Source organism: Scylla paramamosain, chromosome 6 (genome assembly GCF_035594125.1).
Source record: "Scylla paramamosain isolate STU-SP2022 chromosome 6, ASM3559412v1, whole genome shotgun sequence".
Taxonomy (NCBI): Eukaryota; Metazoa; Arthropoda; class Malacostraca; order Decapoda; family Portunidae; genus Scylla; species Scylla paramamosain.
This window is the reverse complement of record NC_087156.1, coordinates 14293102-14314300: the sequence shown is the minus strand read 5'-3', so window position 1 is coordinate 14314300 and position 21199 is coordinate 14293102. Positions and strand designations below refer to the sequence as shown.

The following is a 21199-nucleotide window of genomic DNA, read 5'->3' as shown; positions in this document are numbered from 1 at the left end:
TTCATTATCATCATCATCATCATCATCACCATCATCATCATCAACAGTGTCAACAGTAATAGCACAAAAAATAATAATGACACAAAGAACAATACAATTCAATGTCTCAGGAGATTAAATCAAGCAAATAATTTGAAGTATATAAAAGCAGGGCTTCTGAAAATAAAATTACATTTAAAAACTTAAAACATTAAAAATGAACCAATATTATCTAGTGGTACTGTTACTTCAACTACAACTATCATACCACCATCACTGCTATCACTACTGCTACTGTTACTACTACTACTACTACTACTACTATTACTACTACTATTATTACTGCTGTCACTACTACTGCTGCTACTGCTCTTACTCCCATCACTACTAACAATGTAAATAATAATAGGAAATAGCAGTAATAAAATAACTAAATAATAATAATAATAATAATAATAATAATAATAATAATAATAATAATAATAATAATAATAATAACAATAATAACAACAATAATGGGCCTTCCCAGGTCCACGGTGCAAAAGAGAGGTGCTCTTTCAAACTATTGTCAAGATTCCTTGTCAAATGCTATTGATGAAAATATTTCTGATTTTATAATAATTTTACTTCAAATTATGCTGAAGAAGCTGAGACACAACACTAGCAATGTAGTTTATTACTTAGCAGAAACTATCTTGTCTAAAGTAGTAATACAAAAGCAATATATTTACGATACCAAACAGACCAAGCCATGCTTACATCATGCCGAGGGAAATGGTACGACAACAACTGGGTGACTGGTGAAACGGACGCCACTTACTAGTCCACCAAACCTGCGGCTCCACACTCCTGGCCAAGCTTCACTTCTGCTGTGACTCCTCCTGCCTCCCCATACCACCTCTAGCCATCCCAAGTAAAGGATTTTTAGGTCTTCTAAAACATAAATTTTGTTTCTCATTCTAAACCTGAAATTTTGCTTCTCTTAAGAAAGTATCTATCTAAAATTTATGAATGGTGCAGTGCTTCAGAAGTTAGGCTTGAATGGAAGTTAGGTTCCCCTCACAGGTCCCACAGGCCCTCCTGGATCCTGTTGCCGTCCACCACAACACTGCGTGGCCTCAGGGGCGGACCAGAGAGATCAGCAGAGTAACGGTTTGCCATCTTGCTTGGTGTGGAGGGAGCGGACTGGAAGTGCAGGGTGTGTCCAGGCCCTGACTCAGATGAATGCCTCACATGACCAGAATGCCTCATGGATACACTCTTAGGAGGAACATCTGGAACTTCCTCCTCTGGAGCACTGCTGGGGGAGGCTTGGGATCGGAAGTTGTATCCTACAGACTGAGTTTGTGAGCTAACAAAAGGGATATGTGTCTTTAAGAAAGATATGAATCTTTTGTCGGAAGTCGGTGAAGTATCTTTCGTCAACAATTCTGTAGATGTTGCTGGAGAGTCGCCAAATTTATCTGATACAAAATCGACAACTCCTTGCCCACCTGATGAGGATCGTTTATGTCTGTGATTGATGTGAATGTCCAAAAAATTTCCTTTTGGTGAATGTGATGATCCTTCAACTCTAGCACTTGATGGTCTAGAGGAGAGGTTGGGAGAGTCTCCAAATTTATTATGCTGGGTCTCAGAGCCACTCTGGCTGCCAGACAATGATCTCTTATGCTTTCGGGCAATGTGCAAGTCTAGGCGAATTCCCTTTGGAGACTGGGCTCCCTCTCGGTTCTGTCTAGGAGACATGTTGGGAGACTCACTGGATTTATTCACGTGTTCTGCTGTTCCCTGGCCCCCTGAGGGTACTCGCTTATGTTTGCGCCCCAAGTGCAGGTCAAGCAAGTGAGTTTTGGGTGACTGAGAACCAGACTCCTGCTTGCCACCTGAGGACCGATTGCTTGAGTCACCAAGGCGGCGAGACTCTGGGCTCTTGAGGACCTTGGACTCTGGAATCATCTTGAGGGCAGTGACACCCATCTGAGGAGTATGGCGAGAGGAGGAGGAGGAAGTGGCAGGCTGGGAAGCAGGACCAGGGGAGTGAGTGTGACCCTGGCTGGGCTGGAGTGTGTGGCCGAACGTTGGGTCACGGCTAACATCCACATACCGGTCCAAGGCAAAGGGATCCTCCTCATCCCCAGTACACTCTAACAGATCATCTACCATGCCGCATGCAATGAACATGCAACAAATATTAATAAATATAGTTTTATATTGGCATAAGTAATTTTTAAAAAGGCTAGGGGATTCCTAGAAGCTTTGTTATTGTATGTAACTAACTATCTACAATTCTAAAGAAGACAGAACTTGTGTGAGTGTGGCTGGAAATGACCAGGACTGCTCAAGCACACAATCACTCATCCCCAATAAGGGAAGCTAGTGTGAAGGTCAGGAAAACATTTCACTGTCACTGATTTCTGTAGAGATGTTCATGTTTGAATATTGATGTAATTAACCTGCCATGAATATTAACCATATTATTTCACAAATTTTAGTCCATTTCAACTTGACATATTGGAAAAACCATGTCCAACACTCAACACAGTAAACACCTGGCAGCACAATGCTGCCCAATGGCACCAGCTGACCAGGAGCTGAGGTCAGCAGTCTTGTGGATGCTAACCAGATCCTGCACATTGTTTATACTTGTCACCAATTTCAGCTTCATAAATATTTTAAGATACACTGCTTATTGTATGGTTCACAATCTATCAAGAAGTATAGCATCTCCTGTACTGGTAAAATAGATGATAAAAACCATCGCAACACATCACATTGTGACACCTGTGTGCAAAACAAAACAGGTGAAGTATTAATAAAGTTTCATCTCATCCCTAAATTTCCTCAAATGAGAACAACTTACAACACTAGACTTCAGTCCTGCTCCTGCAAAATACAAGCCTGAGGACAATGATGCCTTAATTTTCTTTAAAGCAACAGTGGATAATCTCATAATATTCATACTGCAATTAAGAGAAATAATAATGATCACTGAACATGACCTGGCCAGCACAACACTTGCTCTCCACCTGCAGTGTGGGCATGGCTTCCTCACACAGTCAGTTGCAATGGACTGGAACAGGGATAAGATGCCCACTTCAGGAAAGAAAGGAAACACAATTTGACACTTTGATACATTGCTCGCTCTCTCTCTCTCTCTCTCTCTCTCTCTCTCTCTCTCTCTCTCTCTCTCTCTCTCTCTCTCTCTCTCTCTCTCTCTCTCTCTCTCTCTCTCTATCTCCTGGGATACCAAAAGTTCAGTAAGTCATCACCAAGATTTTTTTCACTGCACAGTCCACTGTTCCAACTTTGTACACACAACCCAGATTTTGTCACAAACGTAAATGAAAGCTGCCCACACAGTGTATTTGTATTTATATATGACTTAAGAAAAATATGTGAGTCAAAGCAAATTTGTTTCATAAATCTCCTCCTCACTCTTTCCACTGTTTATGCAGTCATGGGTGCTTTCCTGTGTAAGACATGTATAGAAGAGCATGTTGCTTGCTACACACTCTCTCTAAGCAAGCAGCAGATCTTAATGGATGAAAGATGAAGGCAGTTCAGATCACTGTGCATGTACATACAAACACACACACACACACACACACACACACACACACACATACATACACACTCATAACATATAAAACACAAAGAAGTGAATACTATGCTTGAAAGTCTTAGCTGATGCCTGGCATATGGATTTGTTGAAGACACAAAGAGTAAACTTGTAGTTGTGTGGCTTCAGGAGGGGATGGGAGGGAAGTGGGGGAATAAGAAGAGATACATCCCTCCTAACAATTAAATTGAGGGATGATGTGTATAATCAACCCTCCTTGAAATTTATAAATCTCACCTTCCCCCTTCAATCACGCAATGGAGGGAGGGATTCATGGCTAGTCACATTTGCATGAGTGGCTCACCCTGGTCACTCCACCACACCAAGCTCCCTAGGGAAGTACATGAGAGTGGCTGTGAGAGGGACAGACAGGTGCACGGCGGCGAGCATGAATGCTGCACCCATGGCTCTACTGCTCAATATTTGCAGGAGAAAAGAACCCTTTATTTCTAAAACTAATGAACTAGAAAATCTTGATAATTGCTTCCCATCTTGCTATCTATCATAAACATACTTCCAAGAGCCTCATTTGTGAGGAAATTTGATCCTGTCAGATGAAAAAGGCACCGATGAATCTTAAACCTCCAAACTGAAAACCTTACAAAGAACCACAGAGAATGGATTACTGCAGTAAGACTTGGCATACTAATACTATCACTATTTTCTGTAGGCATTCCTTAAAACTTTGTAGGCATTCCTCAAAACAATCTATTCCTGCCTGAGGTTCCTTATCATATACCTATCCTGCCTAGAGAGGGATACAGGCTGAAATGACGAACTATTGCTACACTGTACCTGCTATAGCATGTGAGTTAAATATATCTGTTATTGCTAGTATCACAATATTCACTGGACAATCATATACATCAGTCACAAAAAAACTCATGAATTCAATCCAACTATCACTTCTGTCCTTTTAGGCAAAGGTGAAGAAATGTCATCAAGAACACAACCCCAGCCCTTATGCAAGGCACATTGACTTATATACTTGTAAAGGCTGTGGATAATTGATGGCTGTATGCAACAATGGAACACACTACTATGTCCACATCCTTAGCTGCTTGGAATGATCTAATCTTGATCACATCAATAAAAATATGACTTTTCATTATTGACGGCTGTATTCAACAATGGAACACACTACTATGCCCATATCCTTAGCTGGTTGGAATGATCTAATCCTGATCACATTAATAAAAATGTGACTTTGCATTATGTCCCTTATGAAATCTCCCCACATCCTTAGCTGCTTGGAATAATCTTATCTTGATCACATTAATAAAAATATGAATTTGCATTACATCCCTTATGAAATCTATCAATATACCAGGCACACATTCTGAAATCAGGTGTACACACTCTCTCACACTCATACCCATAAGCAGTCCCTCACATCTCAGGTTCTTGGCCTCATGACATGAGTTTATAACAAGTATGGCACAAAGGCACTCACCAGTGTTTCTGTCAACTCTGTCCTTACTGGGTGCAATATCATGGGATCAAAAAGTGTGGGATATGTGACTCCTCTCTCTCTCTCTCTCTCTCTCTCTCTCTCTCTCTCTCTCTCTCTCTCTCTCTCTCTCTCTCTCTCTCTCTCTCTCTATATATATATATATATATATATATATATATATATATATAGTTTCAGCCATTAATTCAACATCTGAAAATAGGAACCTGTTCCTAGTTCTGCAGAAAGTCCACTAACAAATATTCATTATGATCAGAAATTTCCTGTTGTGATGAGGCTAAGTTGGGTAACAAAAGCACTGAGTGATGGAGCTCACAAGCACTATTACCAAAGCAAAGCTGGTTATTTATTCTGTTAGTTGTGACATTGTGACTTAACACAGACCCATCTGAACATAAAACATTTCTACCTTATAAACAATATTTCTCACACAATCATTCTCCTCTCACTCTCTCACAAGGGTGTCCTGTGCAGCAAGCAAGGGGAGTTCAAAATTTGAGGTGTTGTTCCTACTGAATGCACATAAGTTTTGCACTGCCATAAGTTGAGGTGTGTTTGTTTATACTAAAAGCTAGTGAACTTCAAACACTATGGCCTAACTATTATGGAATTACTTGAACACCAAAATAAACAAATTTACTGTGTAATCAATGTTGTGAATTTCCCACAACTACCTTTGATTAAAGCAGGCATGATGCTGGAATGCCACCTGTACACATATACACTGTCAAAAACTGGTATTTTTAACACAGGTTTATGTATTTCAGTCTTATAATCTGGAGTCAATTGCACCAGAGTCAAACATCACAACTATAAAATAAATAAAGGTCTAGCCTTGCATCAGTGCATGCACTATATTGACTTCCACCACATTTTCTTTTATTCTGCATTCTGCAATTCAAAGGCATATGATCACGCCAATAGAGTGTTTTGGCCTTGCTTTGTAATATGAAGAATGGGTAAGTGTCTCTAACTGAGGTGGTCACCTACCTGGCAGCTTCTTGGTCCTGAAGGAGGCATTTGTAATGAAGGTTTTGGAGAGTGGAGTGTTGGTGGTGGTGGAGGGGGTGAGTGCCACACTGATCCCCATTGGACCATCACTTGGCTGACCTGCAAAAAAATAGGATGCATCCATGTTTTATATGATCACCATCATCAAGAACTTTGCAATGATATATCACATGAAAAAAACAGCTAATGATTCATGCAACAATGTTTTATGTTCCACAGCAACACTCTTCCTTCTCAATATTTCTATTAAGCCTTTGGAGCATATGCAAGTTTATAACCATACAAAACACAGACCCTTGGATTGTTGACTTACCACTTGGGTTGACTTTGAGGGAATTCTTGATGCCATTTGTCATGAGAAGAACATCAGCAAACAGTTCATATTGTGCCCTCATGTGTATGTCTTCCAGAGCTTGGTATTCCCAAACTGGCAAATTCGTTGAACCTGTAAGGATACAGCCATGCTGAAGAAACTCATTGGTCCTGTAATGTATCTTGTGTTGTTGTTATACATCATCAGTGGCAAAACTTCTGCAAGACTTATAGACAAAAAGGCAATATGAAGATACCAATATTGTGTAAATTTGAACATGGGAAAGAAAAAGACTTGTATTGAAAGGCTAATATAGAAGAATATACAGGGGTCACTCTTCACTGGACAAGGCCGGATGTTTTAATGCTACATTTATGTTTTATCACTTTAGGACATTTAAGAGATCATGATTGATAATTACACATACTACAAAACTTATGACATGCACAACCTATAAGGTGATCATTCTGAGTGGACCTCCTGCTCACTCATCTCAAGAACTTATGGAAATTCTAGAGAGAGAGAGAGAGAGAGAGAGAGAGAGAGAGAGAGAGAGAGAGAGAGAGAGAGAGAGAGAGAGAGAGAGAGAGAGAGAGAGAGAGAGAGAGAGAGAGAGAGAGAGAGAGAGAGAGAGAGAGAGAGAGAGAGAGAGAGAGAGAGAGAGAGAGAGAGAGAGAGAGAGAGAGAGAGAGAGAGAGAGAGAGAGAGAGAGAGAGAGAGAGAGAGAGAGAGAGAGAGAGAGAGAGAGAGAGAGAGAGAGAGAGAGAGAGAGAGAGAGAGAGAGAGAGAGAGAGAGAGAGAGAGAGAGAGAGAGAGAGAGAGAGAGAGAGAGAGAGAGAGAGAGAGAGAGAGAGAGAGAGAGAGAGAGAGAGAGAGAGAGAGAGAGAGAGAGAGAGAGAGAGAGAGAGAGAGAGAGAGAGAGAGAGAGAGAGAGAGAGAGAGAGAGAGAGAGAGAGAGAGAGAGAGAGAGAGAGAGAGAGAGAGAGAGAGAGAGAGAGAGAGAGAGAGAGAGAGAGAGAGAGAGAGAGAGAGAGAGAGAGAGAGAGAGAGAGAGAGAGATGAAGGGGAGTAACAATGGACAGTGAAGTAATCAAGTTTTAATTTGGTATTAATGCAAAGGTGCAAGAATATAAAAGGATTGCATAATGATGCACAATATGCCATTTGCTGCCCATGCACAGTGACATCCAAGACAGCATTAGCAACTTTGAAATGTACTGCAGAAGAGAGAGAGAGAGAGAGAGAGAGAGAGAGAGAGAGAGAGAGAGAGAGAGAGAGAGAGAGAGAGAGAGAGAGAGAGAGAGAGAGAGAGAGAGAGAGAGAGAGAGAGAGAGAGAGAGAGAGAGAGAGAGAGATATGGGAATAAGTAAAATAACAATAATTATTCTCTTAGAATAAAAAGTAAAAATAAGAAAAAAAAATAAATAAAAAAAAAAATAAATAAATAAATAAAAAAAATAAATAATAATAATAATAATAATAAAGGGGAAGAGCAAGAAACAAACATAAAAGTCAGATCCAGACCTGGTGTGTGTGTGTGTGTGTGTGTGTGTGTGTGTGTGTGTGTGTGTGTGTGTGTGTGTGTGTGTGTGTGTGTGTGTGTGTGTGTGTGTGTGTGTGTGTAAGGGCAGGATGACAAACATATCTAGGAAGAGAGTGAAAGACACAAGAGTTCAGCAGAGTGGCTCAGTATTCAAGTAAATATTTCTAATATGACCACACTTTTAGAAAGAATACCTGGAGGGAACAATGCATGAGTATAAGAGTAATACAGACAGAGAGGTAAGGATGAGACAGAACTCCGTTGGCAACAGAGCAGTGGTAACCCTGATCCCTGACTGAGACAACTAGCAGAGTGAAGGAGGCCCACCCAGGGGACAGTGTTTACACGCGCTACACTGTTCCAGGAGACCCTGGGAATGAGTGCTGCTACTCTACCCTGCTGTGAGGAAAATTAAAATTAAAAATAAGAAACAAGCATCTGAATACCAGCCTCCGGCCAGCTGCAACAAAAGAAATGGTGAAAAATGTCATGAAGCAGAGAATTATCTGTGGCTGGAACTGAGGTTTCCCTGTGAGGGTCAATCATTGCAAACTTGAACTGGTGGCGAAGCAACAGCTGCTGATTAATTCTCACAGTTCAGTTCTTAAAAATTTTTCAGCACTAATGCATTATGACAATCACAACTTGCAAACATAAAGACATAATTCCAAATCTGAGAATGCTTTAGCATCTACATACAACAATTCATAGAGATAAGCTGTTCAGTGAGATGAAATATCATACTATATAAATTTTGCTTTAGCAAGTCCATCAATTTCTGCTCAGAAGACACATTTTAGTCTATTGTGGGATGGTGGGAGGGTTCAGTTTAAGGGCACTAATTCCCAATACCAAAAGCAAGGTTCACTACTGAAGGAATCCTTCTATTTTCAGCTTTGAGCTGCAAGTCAGCTACACTCAAGGAAGATTATTCTTGAGTAATGGAAGAGGGGGACATAAGGCAAAGGGAATACACTATGCAACTTGTCCAGAACCACAGGGTGTGGACTCGCTATTTACACAGAAAATAATAATACACCCTCCGTCTTCATGCAACCTCTCCTGGGACAGGGAGCCCGAGAAGTGAGTCCCTTGCAAGCACCAATGAAGCTGATCTATGGTAACACTACCTGCGCAGTTTGACATGGGGACTATGGTAACACTGTCCGGCACAATTGGGCATCATGGCAGGACAAAGCGTTCCCCCTCCCCTGGCGGCATTGTGGCTGCAAAAACTTACATCATGAGCAACAACAAAAAGAAAAGCTGAGCTGTGTTTGATGACTTCTGAAAATAAAGGTTATCAGCCGAAGACTGTACTCACAGTAAGCAGAGTTATCAGCTTCTCTGTCTTGAATGAAAACCAAAGACAAAGTACTGTAAATGAACTCAGACATTTTATAATATTATGTCACTGTGGATGTAATATGCTGTTAGTTCCGAAAAAACCTAATATTACTAGCAACTACTGGCACTACTGTAGTGTCACTTGCAGTGTGTGGTAGCTGCTCCAGACCTTGCTGCTCAGGAGGATCATCAAACTCTCTTTCCTGAACCAATATCATATCGGATTACTTTTAAAATCTGCACAAAATACAATAAAATATACTTTTTTTTTTTTTTTTACCTCTGACTTTCCTCCAAGTCTAGAACAGCTTTCCTTAGCTGGCCAACTTTATCAATCAAGATTAGAGTACTAAGTGCATCAGAAACTACCTCTACTTGGATTGGTTCTAAGAAATGCATTCCCTCTTCCCTAAACCTGCAACAAATGTACAATGGTGGAGTGCTGTGCTCAGGAGCCACACATCCTGAGGGAAAGTAAACACAATACAAGAGAATCAGATTACAAAAACATAGACCTAGCCATTCTGAAATAGAAAGAAAATAAATTACATGATTACAATACCACATTGATTACACATATGTACTTTCCAGCTACACCAATTCCCTCCATCTGTCATCAAGATGAAGGAACACAACATAGTGACAGCCAATGTTTTGTGAGGCAACAGTAAGTCATGTACTTCAAGGAACACACATTGTTACTCAATGAGAGAGAGAGAGAGAGAGAGAGAGAGAGAGAGAGAGAGAGAGAGAGAGAGAGAGAGAGAGAGAGAGAGAGAGAGAGAGAGAGAGAGAGAGAGAGAGAGAGAGAGAGAGAGAGAGAGAGAGAGAGAGAGAGAGAGAGAGAGAGAGAGAGAGAGAGAGAGAGAGAGAGAGAGAGAGAGAGAGAGAGAGAGAGAGAGAGAGAGAGAGAGAGAGAGAGAGAGAGAGAGAGAGAGAGAGAGAGAGAGAGAGAGAGAGAGAGAGAGAGAGAGAGAGATAGAGAGAGAGAGAGAGAGAGAGAGAGAGTATAGGCAATAAACACCACAATGCAACTTGAATTGTAAGAGTTCTTTTAAAACACAAACTATTGAGAGGTTCACATCACTCTTTTCAATGTGGTGGACTGGTATCATGAAAAGGACACATATGCAATACATGAATGCCAAAGAGTCAGTGAAGGAGATGAAGTATGAGCATGGTATAAATGTTCACTATCATACTAACCTCTTGCAGATTCTCTCTCTCTCTCTCTAGCCTGCTTACAGCTAGCCTTACAGCTTGTATAGTCCCTTCAACACAGTTCTGATCAACAACCATTTCTCTTTCTGCCATTCACCATTGACCTCACTCATAGTTATGGTTATTGCTCTTATGAACCTACTTCATCTTTGCAATATGATAAACAATTTTGATTCACTTTTTTTATTCTATCAACCTTAGTGATGCAAAAGCTAATCAGTATCTGTGTATACTTCAGCCAACACTTTTTAATGAAACTCTCAAAACACTCCCTTAATCTGTTTTCTACCATCCTGTCACTGCCATTCCTTCCAGCAAGGAAATTCTGGACATTGACAGACAGATTGCTACACTTTGCATGGAAAGATCTTATCATCTTCATTATAGCAAACAGTAGGACTTTCTTTTCAAAATATTTTTTGTCCTTGGTCCACTACTTCATATCCACACCCACACACACATACACATACAAAACCAAGAAGGCCCAAGTCTGAATCCCAGGCACAGCGAGGCAAATGGGCGAGCCTCTTAATGTGTATCCCCTGTTCACCTAGCACCAAGAAGGTACAGGATGTAACCCAAAGGGTTGTGACCTCACTGTCCTGGTGTGTGGTGCATAAGTGGTCTCAGTCCTACCCAAAGATCGGTCACTATGAGCTCTAAGCTCTTTTCATAGGGGAACGGCTGGCTGGGTGACCAGCAGATGACCATAGGTGAATCACACATACACACACACACACACACACACACACACACACACACACACACACATGGCGAGGCAAATGGGCGAGCATCTTAATGTGTAGCCCTTGTTCACCTTGGAGCAAGTAGGTACGGGATGTAACCCAAGGGATTGTGACCTCGCTGTCCTGGTGTGTGATGTGTCAATGGTCTCAGTCCTACCTGAAGATTGGTCACTATGAGCTCTGAGCTCTTTCCATTGGGGAATGGCTGGCTGGGTGACCAGCAGAAGACTGTAGGTGAATCACACACACTAATAAAGAAAATAGTGAAGAAAAGTGGAGAGAGTGTTAGTTTAGAGGATAGAATGATGACAGTGTATGAGGACAAAGAAAGAGAATGAAACAATACAGAGAGTGCACACCTAGAGCCTTGCTGAAGCCACTCCATTAGACGAAACTCTGTGGGGTGGAATAAGGCATCATATTATGAGCATATAGATGGAGGAGAGATGAAAGGAGACTGACGCACCTTGAGTAATGGAAGTGTGCGAGAGGCATGCTTATGCTGGTGATAGGTGGTAGGTCATGAAGGCTGCGTTCAGCTGGCCTGCAATGATAACACATTCACACATACACATACAAAGGAATAACAAAGCATAATGCAAACTGTTCATGCCCATGCTGAGAGGCTCAGTGCTCAATTGATGCTGATGATATTTGTGATGCTCTAAGGTCTGCCACACTTATAAAAAACAAGTTAAACTGATACAATGACTCAATCAACTATATTGATACCATGCAACAGTGTGTGTGAAGAAATAAAATAAATATTATTATTAGTCCTAGAATATGCAAATATAAAAACACACCGTATGTTTTTACCTAGTTGATAAATACATGTGATGTGTTTTTATATTTGTATATATCTATGTCTATGCTGACTGTATCCTAGTCTAATTCTGTCATCATTACTAATTTAAATCATATTAAGATACAATGGATCTGGCTCAACTAAATTAAACCAACTCATTGCTCATAATACAAGAATCAATCTGCAAGTTTCCCAATATTTTCTTGGAGCAAGACCAAGATCAAACACCACTGATAGCAAAAGATCATCACAAAATCTAAGTCTGTCTTTCTGAACAGAGCACAGACCTGTACACAACTGATTTAACAGTAAGACAGAGGAACTATGAGACCACATCACTCAGGATATCAATACATATACTAGACCAAAATTTTCCACAGAGGGGGGACAAATATATAACTGAATGATATATTATTATCTTGATCTACCATACACCTATTCCATGCTGACACTGCCTTAAGCAGTTACCACTATTAAAACTAATATTCCTCTTCATACTTAAGCATAAATACTTCTCAGACTTATACTCCTAAGCTTCAAGGCTTTAATTCCTTTCTTCTAACACAGCTATGGTACAAATACTAGTAGTTAGCACTATATTTGTTTGGTTTTGTAATGATATGAAGAATCAAATCTTTGCTCCAGTAGTTTGGTGCAAACCTGTAGTGGTGGATGGTGGATAGCTGATGAGTGGCTGGTAATCTGATGACAAGCCAGGAACTGCTGCACTGCACCTGTATCCATACCACTTTCACTGTACAACACCAACTAAATTCCAGTTTCAAGCTTAGCTCCTTCATAGTGTTCCCATGCAAATACTTATTCACATAGATGATGAACTCTAATTTTAATGATGACCTCTACATTTTAATCTTGGTCACTGTATCACTTGATCCACAAGTCTGTCCTTGTATCAGTTTTCCAAATCTTTTCATATCTAACTTTCTTCAGAGGTGGTGGTGGGCTGGTGCTGTAGTGGTTAGCAGCACTGAATCACAGCATATAGATTCAGGGAATGAATCTACAGTCAGGAAGAGACACTACTTCACCCTGTCTATGGTTAGACTGTAGCTCTTTTTCAGCAGCCTTGGACTAAGTATAAACCTGAATAAGTACAAAACTGAGTAGGGCTGTGATCTTGTTGTCTAGAAGGAGCACATTGCCAGGAATCTTGCAGTCTACATGTGCTGGAGTAGAATGCCATAAATCCTATCCTTCTGTTTACTTGTGTGTCTGTGTGTTAGTATTTACTATGATGGACTAGAGATCTTAAACAGATACGATCTAGCAACTGGATAAAAAAATCTGTTCATTAAAAAGTCCTAATATCTAATGAAACTATAGCAAAGCTAGAACACAGAAAATTGTCCCTAATGACTGTAGAGTGTTCAGGTTAGCATGATGAGTAAACTCCCCCCACACCTGCAGCTGGATGGCTTTGGCTGCCTTCTCTTTCCCGCCTTCCAATGCTGGTGACTCGTAATCTTTGTGGAGAGGGATGGGGAGAGGTATACTGAACAGGTGAGCTGGGTAGTAAAGGTAGAGATTTACCCATCATATTAACCTAGAAACAAATGGAAAACTCAACAGAATAGCCTCTCTTTGATTGCTTAAAATGCATTAATCCACAACAAATTTTAGTCACCCATATTTGTAAGCTCAAAATGCTTCTAAGCTGCCAAGGAACAAGCATGGTGCAACTAAATCTGGCTGACAGAAGACTCACATGGCGAAGTACACAGCATGCAAGAACTCCTTCAGGAGCTCCGAGGTGATAGGTATCCTGGGCGTGGGCCTTGGGTACAGGCCAAAGCTGCTCTCATTCCCATAGGAGGAACGGTGGTGGTGGCCAGGCCGGTTGAAGCCCTGACACAACAGCCTGTCCGAAACCTTTGGTCAGTCTGGTGCTCGTCAGCTTAACAATCAATGGTCTAGCTTTTGGGGCTAAGCTTTCCTACTACACAAAGTTTATGTAAAATTATACACTGACAATTGAATGGTTCTTTGCTGAAGTACAAGAATGTAAGTATTTGATGTCTTTTATGATAAAATTTTCCTCTTTCATTAATCAGAAAGCAGAAAATAACAAAAATAAGTAAAGAAGACTTAATATTTCTTTCCTATTTTGTGTGAATATGGACAATTAATATTAGAACACCCAACCCACAAAAAAGTTGAATAAAGCAAGACAATTTACTGACCATTGACAGGCTTACAAGAAATCTACAATGAAAAATTATAAAAAAATAAAAAAGCAATAACTTTAAAGTTTACATTCCAACACCTGCAATGTTGAGACAGCATTCACACAATACAATGACTTGAGCCTTGATGAAAGGAAGATACAAAAAGGGAAAGATGATGAGCCACAAGAAGTCTTGACATGCAAACATGAGGATGGACAGTGAGGAACAAAGGATAAACCACATTACTTGGAGACAGCCTTGCAGAGGTGCACAAGAGCAATCTTGGGCAAGGTGGCCAGGCGAGCGTTGAAGGCAACCATGATGGCTGTGGCCAAGTGGTGTCGTGTGGAAGCTGTGATGGAGGTCATCTGGGTGGGTGGCCCCCATCGCACTGAGTCTGTGTCTCCAATCTCCAGTCGTTGCAAGGAGCCCACAGTGAAGGAGGCTGGTGCTAGGCTATCAGGCTGAAAGAATTGCACATTGTGTGAATTAATAGAAGGGAAAATCCAATTAGATTAAAGAGCATATATTTCTATTTTTTTATTTCTAATGGGGAATGTTTGCATGTGACATTAATGAGTGGGCTGCAGTTCTGCATGCCTAATAGTGATACTGCCCTCAGGGTTCCTGTGGAAGGCTTGGCTGCATTTTGTGCAATCAGATGACCAGGTTGGAGAGAGGCTGGATCTGCTATGATGCAGCACTGCTAAACTACTCCCTTCTCCCATTCCTCTTATTTGTTTCATGATGAGTTGTGTCCCTTTCCTACTTCTGATCTACATTTGCATTAGTACTGTACCAAATCTACCAACACTTGGCTCTGCAAGAGTGTACCATATTACAAGGCCTTATGAAAAATGTTCTCACTTAAAGGACAATTAGATCATTAAATTGTGCCATCATTATTGAGGTTAAAATATCAAGACTCTGAAATTACAAATCCACATCTTGAAAATAATTATAACCAATCACTTTCAAAATCATTCTCATGCACAGTAAATTACATATTCACCCAGATTCTATCAAAATAAGCAAATAAGGCAGGAAAAAAGATATTGTTCCCAAAATCCACATACTCCAACTTAACTTTTACCTGTTTAGTCCAAGTACATGAGCTCACTACTACTAAGATTACCAGTCACTTCAGCTACTTAAAATTAGGGTTAGGAATGCTATGCATGTATGTAAGTGTAGTTAAGGAGATTTGTAAAGTCTGAATTTTGCTTAGCTGTATATGTACTTAGGTAGGGAGCTCCTCTGCTAATCCCCAAACTGCCAATACCACAACACCTCACCTCATGAAAGACTGACGGGCGTGCAAGAGTGGGCAGGCGGAACGGGGCAATCCTGGGCTGTCCCTGTTCATCAAGCACCTCCATGTTGTACAGTGCCAAGAGAGCTACTTCCACACTGCCCACACCCTAGATAAAGACAGGTCAGGCAAATATGAGGATGCTATAGCTTAAAAGGTACTCAATTACACACACACACACACACACACACACACACACACACACACACACACACACACACACACACACACACACACACACACACACACACACAAGGACAAAGGTGAAAGACAGAGAGAAAGACAAAGAAAGGGATGGAGAGATGGCATTAAGGAAACAGTCACAGAGACGTCAACATCCAGGAAGATGAAAGAAGTGTAACGGACAGAGTAAGCTGAAGCAAGATGGTACACATAAGGGGGATTAACTAGCTGGTGAGATTTGGAGACTACAGCAATGTGAAGAGGATGACGCTAGCATGGGATTCTGGCTGTGGGATTATCTTGAAGCCACAGATTGAAATGAATGAATAAATAAATAAATAAATAAATAAATAAATAAATAAATAAATAAATAACATAAATAAATGAATAAACATGAAAAGTTAAAAAGGAAAACTTCATACTATAGAGGAGAGGGAATGAATTCAAAAGGAGAATCCATGCGTAAAAGCATTTCTGCAGAATTTGGATAAAACCTGAATTAAATTTTCTTTCAATCTAAATATTAAGTAGTGTAAGTAATTTTTTTTTTTTGGAGATTCATAAAAGTGTGAGAGTGCTTTTGCATTCTGTTTTCTTATGTGTGCCACAAATCTCAGAGGAAAGCATGAATCAAGCAATCAGTCCATCAATAATATGTGTGTGGATGTTCTCACACACACACACACACACACACACACACACACACACACACACACACACACACACACACACACACACACACACACACACACACACACAAATGAAAGTGGCTGGAGCACATCCTTCATTTGTGACTCAACAAAGAGAAGCCAACCAAACTGACTTGGTTGCAAAAGGGGAAAAAAAAAAAAAAAAAAAAAGACATGTCACCCAGTCTCCCTTCTGGTATTGGATTACACAAGTCAGCTAAGCTTCTTAGCAAAGCTGCCGCTCAGTCTTACTAAAAAGACATGCCTAAGGTTCTTTCATAGACCATAGATTGTGAGTAAAAGGTTTAACTGTTTTCTTTTATAAGCATTTAGTGCAGTTAAAACTAGTAAAAGCACTAAATTCTTATCAAGATCCTGATGAATTTTCTAGAAAAAACAGTTCTTGCATGGCAGGCAAAGAGAGTAGCTACCTTTTTGTCCCCCAAGCTGATGGCTGAGAGGTATATGTAGAGGAGACTTGGAGAGAAAAGAAGAACAAACTCACGCAGCCTTTCATCCTTGCTGCGTGCTAGAGCAAATAGTTGCTTGACAGAACTCTCAAACAATTCAGGACACCTTCAAAAGGAGAAGAAAGGAAATATAAAATTTAAAAATCTATATATAAATCTTTAACAGAATATTACAATATCAAAATCAACTTAACTGATACCTTTCTAATGCATAACAACAACTGGTTAAAACTGTGATCTAGCATAGAATTCTTAACACACAAAGCCTTTCTATGTGAAATTACAAGCAATTAAACACACACACACACACACATCAATAAAATGAGCCTTGAATACAAGAATAAAGTGTAAAGGATATTAAAACTTAAGCTAGCAACTCTCATCAACACAGTTTTATGGAGAACATCATTCATATCAGCACAGCATTAGTGCTCCTGACAGCACATCCCTAGTGTGGCAGCCTTCAACAGTAGGCACGGTAAGGCCGGCGCACTGCACTCAACAACACAGAGACGCCTTACCTTGAACGTTCATCACAAAGGGTGTAAATGGCGTGGCAGAGGCGCTCCTGATCACTCTGCAGACACTCATACAGTTGCCTGCTGTCTGAGGCCTGGTCACAGTCCCCCAACCAGTCCTCCACCACACCCACCAACCCATCCATGGTTGCGAGCGTTCTAGCGTCTGTAACACACCAATTTAATCCATTACAGCCATGAAAATAAAAGGGTCTCAAATGATTGCTTCTGTAACATAAACCAGGTTCATTCATTAAAACAAGTCACTTAACTACCTCTGTGCACTTCTTGGCCTGTGCTGCTACCAGGCAGTAATTATTTTTTTTTAATATGGGCTTAGATGGTTACCTCCTAATCTTACAGACTTAGATGGTGAGCCTCTTCTATTTCAGGAAGCTAAAATGATCAGCCCTGCCATGGCAAAATAAGTAGAATTTTGGAGTAAAGCCCTTGTAAATACTCATGCTGATCCCCTCAAGAGCTTGATGAGAAAAATGTGTGTAATATTCTATCCACTTGCCAACAGCTTGAAAAACAGTAACTTCTGGCAAGACCTGTATTTGGATCACTGAGATTACTAAAAATAAGATCACTGCACATAAAATATATCAGAAAGAATCGTTCCATTCACAAAACACCATCTCACACTTAACTGTCACACACAATCTTGTAATGGTTAAACAACTGAAGACATTTCCAAATGAAATAAACAGAACTTCCCATTGTAGGATCTGCTAACTGTTTCCAAAGTTAGCAAACACTGTAATCAGCTAACAAAAAAAGTTAGCATCACTTATTAGTAGTTAAAAGAGTGGTGGAACTGTGCCCACCAATGAATAATGTATACTGTTATGAGTGTGGAGTTTGGGTGTTTTGATGTTGGGCTTGTGTGTAATAATAATAATAATAATAATAATAATAATAATAATAATAATAATAATAATAATAATAATAATAATAATAATAAAATAATAATAATAATCTTGCAGCCTTACAGATGAAAATCCACGTTACTAACATACCACATCTTAAGTATATATACATTTACCCTAAGGGAGTATCTTACAATTTGATACTGTGGCTGCCAGATGGTGCGTGTCAACCTAATAGACAACGCCTGAGATGGTCAGGTCACCCTGTATGTATTCAGAGTTTGTTTCTCCTACCCAGCAGCAGGTCACAACTTCCAACTTACACCAAGTACCTAGTCACTGCTAAGTGAAGAGGGGGCTACACTGCAAAGAAGTCTGCCCAAAGACTTCTTACCTGACCCGGGATTCGAACCCAGGCCTTCCTGATTGTGAACTTGGCACACTAACCACTGCGCTATCAGGTGTGTGTATGTGTGTGAAATATGTTCTTGGAGTAGGTGAGGTGATGGGGTGCCATGAAGGACCAGCCAGTCCAGGCAGAACTAGCCGAAGCACTTGCATCACCTCCCCTCCTCTTGCTACTGTACCTGTGCCCAGTACTAGTGGTAATGAACACGAGAGAAGAACCACACTGCTTCCTGAGCCTAGTGATAAGGAAAAAAGAAAGAGAAGCCAGCCTATAAATACATACTGAGCCCACTTACACCCTGCTGGGTGTTTGTTACACCAAGCCCTCAACTAATGGCTGCCAATACCCTTGGGAAGGTTGAAGGTATAACAATGCAATAGTTTCTTATTCCAGTGCAAGACAGCAGGACATAATTCTGTAATAGCACTCAATTCGCTCACTCCTTCAAGAGTTGTGAACCCGAAGAAATGTTATGGGGATTTGGTTTCATTGTTGTTTCAACCAATACACTCTATGAAACTATAGCCCTTCGCAGGGTCTACATCTCAGTTTGGAGCATTTCTAGCTCCATTTTATCCTGTCAAAAATTAATAATAAGTTTACCCCCCTTAGGAGGGCAAAGCACCCCCTAGTTAGTTATAAAATGTTAGGTTAGGTTAGGTTGGTTTACTTATGGGGGATCCAGGGGGGAAGGTAAACCCCCCCACCCAGTTAGGGGGTTACAAAATGTTAGGTTAGGTTAGTTTACCTTATGGAGGGTCCAGTAGGTTGGGGGGTTGTTGAAGGGGGAGTATCGGTTGAAACTGAAAACTTACAAGGGATTTTCAAGATAAAATAAACCGAAGATATTTTTGGTCCAAAGGGTGCAGTCGACATTTCCCTCTGGACATACTACACTTATACATTTTCCTCTCTGGACTTAACTGACAGCACACCATTTACGATAATGAAATGCTGACGGATGCCATTGCCATTACTGGTTTTGATTACATTTGGTTAATGGTCTAATAAATATGCCAAGAGGGAAAAATGTTCAGGAAGTAATATATATCAGTTGAGGAAAAATGGTCACATAGTCCATTGTTGGGATTCATCCTTGGCTTACCCTTGACTCGCCACAACATTCACTCACACCTCCACTCACAGTCTACACCTTTAAGTGTTGTATAAACTGAAGTAAAACCACAACACAACGTAAGACCAACATTATCAAACCATTTCCTATCAAAATGAGAAAACAAAAACAATACTTAGAAAACTGTAGCACTATTTAATAAACATAAAGTTCACTGTAAATTGTAAACTGAGAGAGAGAGAGAGAGAGAGAGAGAGAGAGAGAGAGAGAGAGAGAGAGAGAGAGAGAGAGAGAGAGAGAGAGAGAGAGAGAGAGAGAGATAACTCAAAATTTGGCTACCTCTCAAATTTGAATGCAGGTGGTCAGGTCAGGTCAGGAAGCCAGGTAGTACGGTACATTTTCCAGTGTCACTAAATCATATTCACAGTCCTTAACATGTGATAAAATTGCTGGGATTAAATCACAATAATGTTGACATTCTCTGGGCCACCACCACCCTTACCACCTCCTCTCAAGACAGTAGTGGTCAGGTAACACGATATTTCCACGTAATTTCCCCCCATTCACCACAAATACACGAGCAACAAATACACAAGCCCAGAGAGTAGAGGTCAGATCCACTCCCTAGGTCATCACCACCACCACTACCACTCTGAGACACCAATGGTCTGGTAAGATTGTCATGTAACACGACATCCACAAGTAATTACGCCACATTTACCACAAATACACTGAACCAGGTCACCACACACGATCAGGGAAAAGTCAGGTTCACTGCCTAGGTCACCACCTCCGCCACCTCTCGGGATGCTGGTGGTCAGGTCAGGCTGCCAGGTCACGCCCCCCATCGTCCCTGCAGGATGCTTCAAGAGCACAGGGAGGAGTGAGGAGACAGCAGCACCTCCGAAACTCACCCAGTGCTGCAAATCCTGTGTCATTGAGGCCTCGCCATGTCGTCTGCCACACTGACACTGACAGCCTTCCTCCTCTTGCTCCTCTCTGCTGCTGCTGCTGCTGCTGTTCCTCCCCCTCACCGCTCACTCTCCAGTACTGTCTTGCCCCCTCTCCCCTCCTATCCTCTCTCCTCCCATCCCCAATTGCTCACTCCTCGCATCCCGCCAAATCCAAATAGCAGCTTGCTCAAAGGTTTATTTCAATGTTTTCTCTTTTATTTCTCTCTCTCTCTCTCTCTCTCTCTCTCTCTCTCTCTCTCTCTCTCTCTCTCTCTCTCTCTCTCTCTCTCTCTCTCTCTCCCAATAATATATACTAATACAAAGGTACAGTTTGTTTCACACCGGCAACTTTACTGATAAAAAGACAAACCATAGGAGTGCAAGTTGTATCACATACACACTTCGGAGAATATTCTACTTTTTCATACGTGTACATAGATCCTTCATTCATATTATGCTATGGACAACATAATA

At 40.7% G+C, this 21199-nt stretch overlaps 1 protein-coding gene across 1 annotated transcript in view; it reads right to left on the bottom strand.

Annotated features, from left to right (window-relative positions):
- Nucleotides 1-20828, bottom strand: part of LOC135101319 (uncharacterized) — a 32145-nt gene extending 11317 nt beyond the window's left edge. Inside the window, 11 exon segments of the mRNA XM_064005140.1 lie at nt 6060-6179; nt 6394-6489; nt 6491-6525; nt 9067-9162; nt 11717-11794; nt 13785-13937; nt 14491-14708; nt 15540-15665; nt 16860-17004; nt 17420-17582; nt 20687-20828. Coding sequence (XP_063861210.1) covers nt 6060-6179; nt 6394-6489; nt 6491-6525; nt 9067-9162; nt 11717-11794; nt 13785-13937; nt 14491-14708; nt 15540-15665; nt 16860-17004; nt 17420-17562 — 1210 coding nt within the window. The 5' untranslated portion in view covers nt 17563-17582; nt 20687-20828.
- Between the last annotated feature and the right edge of the window lie 371 nt (nt 20829-21199).